Source organism: Lineus longissimus, chromosome 15 (genome assembly GCF_910592395.1).
Source record: "Lineus longissimus chromosome 15, tnLinLong1.2, whole genome shotgun sequence".
Classification (NCBI taxonomy): Eukaryota; Metazoa; Nemertea; class Pilidiophora; order Heteronemertea; family Lineidae; genus Lineus; species Lineus longissimus.
In genome coordinates this window covers 3,430,408-3,433,074 of record NC_088322.1, presented here as the reverse complement: position 1 = coordinate 3,433,074, position 2,667 = coordinate 3,430,408, and the positions used below count along the sequence as shown (strand labels likewise).

Sequence of the window (2,667 nt, the reverse complement as noted above, 5' to 3'; positions counted from 1 at the left end):
AGTTGCGGTCTATCTATAGTCTATTGAGTGGAAACACTGAAATCTGGTGAACATAATAAGGCCTTTCTCACCCCACAGTCCGAGACTAGATTTGCTTTGTTGGCCATTTTCTCGGTGAGGCAGGAGGTGCTCGGAGAGGTTGCAGTTGATTCCACAGGGTGTTTTTGATAACCAACTTAGCAGGCAAGATTGAGTAACTCAAAGTTGCCAAAATGGGCCTCTCGCATCTCGCAGTACATCGAAATGATCGACACTTCTGCAAAGATAATATTTAGTGCTGAATCGGCATCAGAGGCAAATGAATGGCACAAACAGCCCTATAAAAGTATGATGTCACTTTTCAGAATAGCTTCATTCCTGGTGTGATCCTGCCCTTGTCAACATGAAAGGCATTATTAGGTATTCATTAGACTTGTAAAACTCATTCGAAAATCATTTTCATGTCAGTTGTTGATTTATTTCATCTTTTTCAGATTGAACAGGATTATGATTGTTTATTCGAAAATGGTAGCCAACTCACCAAACTCTGGGATGGCTTTTTTGGCAAACGGATCATTACATATGCCTCAGCTGGTAAGCGTGGCAATTGGCGTGAGAAGTTAGGTGTCAAAGACGTCCTGAATGAAGGTAATTGTTGTTCATTCACATCACTACAAAACAATTTTTATAATTTCAAAGTAAATGCTATCATAGTACCAACAGAATGTTCATCTCTCTCTCTCTTGGCATTCATTCTAATGAAGTGAGTGATTGCTGTATTACTGTAATATTTACTGGCCATAGGAGGGAGTCCACAACAGGTTATGCATATAACCTCTCTTGACACTTGCTGCCATATGCTGGCAGTGACGGGAATTGAACCCACGACATTGGGATTACAAACATAATGCCTTACACAAAACGACCACACTCCACGACACGGTTGTTCCATGCTTGGTTTAGTTTCGTAACCGCTTAGTTTTAGTGACCGCTATCACTATATTAGGGTCACCCTTGAGGTGCTGCTAAGACTTAGTGGCACCCCATGGCGGAGGCCTTGTGATTCAACTTACATAGCAGTGACATAGCGACCGCTCAGCTTAATGGCACAAACTTGGCATGGCAGCACGCTAAGAAAACTGATGCTTAGCGGCCACCTTACCACCATTAGCAGCCAGCAAAGCTTTGAACAGACAAGCCCTGGTCCATTATGAAGGACAACATATTTTATTATTTATCTCATCTTTTATTTTTAGATGAAGAAAGTGTGGTGGCCCTCCAACTGTTGCCACACATACTACCACCAAAGCCAATAAAGTCATCAAATGTGGTACATAGACCATCAAACTTGGAAGCAGCCAATGCTTTCATCAGGTTCAAACAGGTAAATATCTGTTGTAGGCATACATGCCTTGTGCCTGCTACATGTATGCTATATAAAGAAAATTGGACTCGGAAGTATTAATGAACCTGGTGTTGTGTGTAATTCACTCAGGAGTTATATTTGCTACTGATCATTATCTCCTTACACTTTAATGGGGTTGTAACTTCTGATCAGTTCACAGGATTATTTGTGATTATTTCTTATTTCTGATTCTGATTTTTAATGTTTCATCTGATGTTTTACATTATTGTTTGTTTGTAATATGATACGGAATTAATGCAATGGAAAACAAGACATGATGCTTGATTTTTTATCTTGAATTGTACTTGCAGGCAACAACAAACATAGCAGCCTTCCTCGACACTGTAGAGGGAGAGGTCCAACCATTCATTCTAGCTCTTGGGGATCGCCATAAACCAACTCAATCATTTGTTATTGTTGAGCGCAATGCAGTGGAGCAGACATCTCTGTTGAAAGCAGTTGACTGCTGCTTCAAGCTTTTCTTTGTTCTGGACATCGCTTATCCAGCAAGCTGTCACATTGTTTGGGAGTTTCTGCAGGATTTGGTTTACCAAGTGCCTGTCAGAAAGGGGCAAACAGCCATCAGTAAGAATGTGACGAGTTTAAGGAATTATTTCAATGTTGCCAAGTAAATATGATGTTGCATCAAATAAGCAACTGGTTTTTGATCTGACCTACTTTTCAAGGTCACAGAGGTAAATACACAAAACCACTCGAGTGGGATTTCCGAGGTATCGGACTACACCCCGAGTGATGGTCTTTGGCTGGAAACCCCCGAGACTGCAGGATGTGACGAGTTTAAGGAATTATTTCAATGTTGACAAGTAAATGTGATGTTGCATCAAATAAGCAACTGGTTTTTGATTTGACCTACTTTTCAAGGTCACAGAGGTCAATATGCATTCTCGGGGGTTTCCAGCCAAAGACCATCACTCGGGGTGTAGTCTGATACCTCAGAAATCCCACTCGAGTGGTTTTGTGTATGTAAATTTCTTTCGATCATTTTTAGTGAAAATTTGGGCAAGAAGTTTGATTTCGGCTGCAACACTGTTTCAACAATGCAAGTCTGGATTCGCACGTGTGGTATCTGGTATTTTTATCTCATGGCCGGACTGACCGCTGTTTCAGTCGGATTTCCCCGGTCGTTTATTGTCTTTGAATATGCAATCACTGGCGTTGGGGCTATCATAAACCATCAGTCGTGCTTCGAAAACAGTTGTGGGCTACATTTGCGCCAATTTCGGCTGGTTTTGTGGAATAATTATGTTTAATTATGTTTTGAT

General features: G+C 41.0%; 1 protein-coding gene across 1 annotated transcript; it reads left to right on the top strand.

The window, feature by feature from the left end:
- Positions 1–266: 266 nt before the first annotated feature.
- LOC135499650 (uncharacterized) lies at positions 267–2,276 on the top strand. Its single transcript, XM_064790534.1, has 3 exons — positions 267–627; positions 1,236–1,363; positions 1,696–2,276. The coding sequence occupies exons 1-3, from the start codon at positions 441–443 to the stop codon at positions 2,014–2,016; spliced, it is 636 nt and encodes a 211-aa protein (XP_064646604.1). The 5' UTR covers positions 267–440; the 3' UTR covers positions 2,017–2,276.
- Positions 2,277–2,667: the final 391 nt, after the last annotated feature.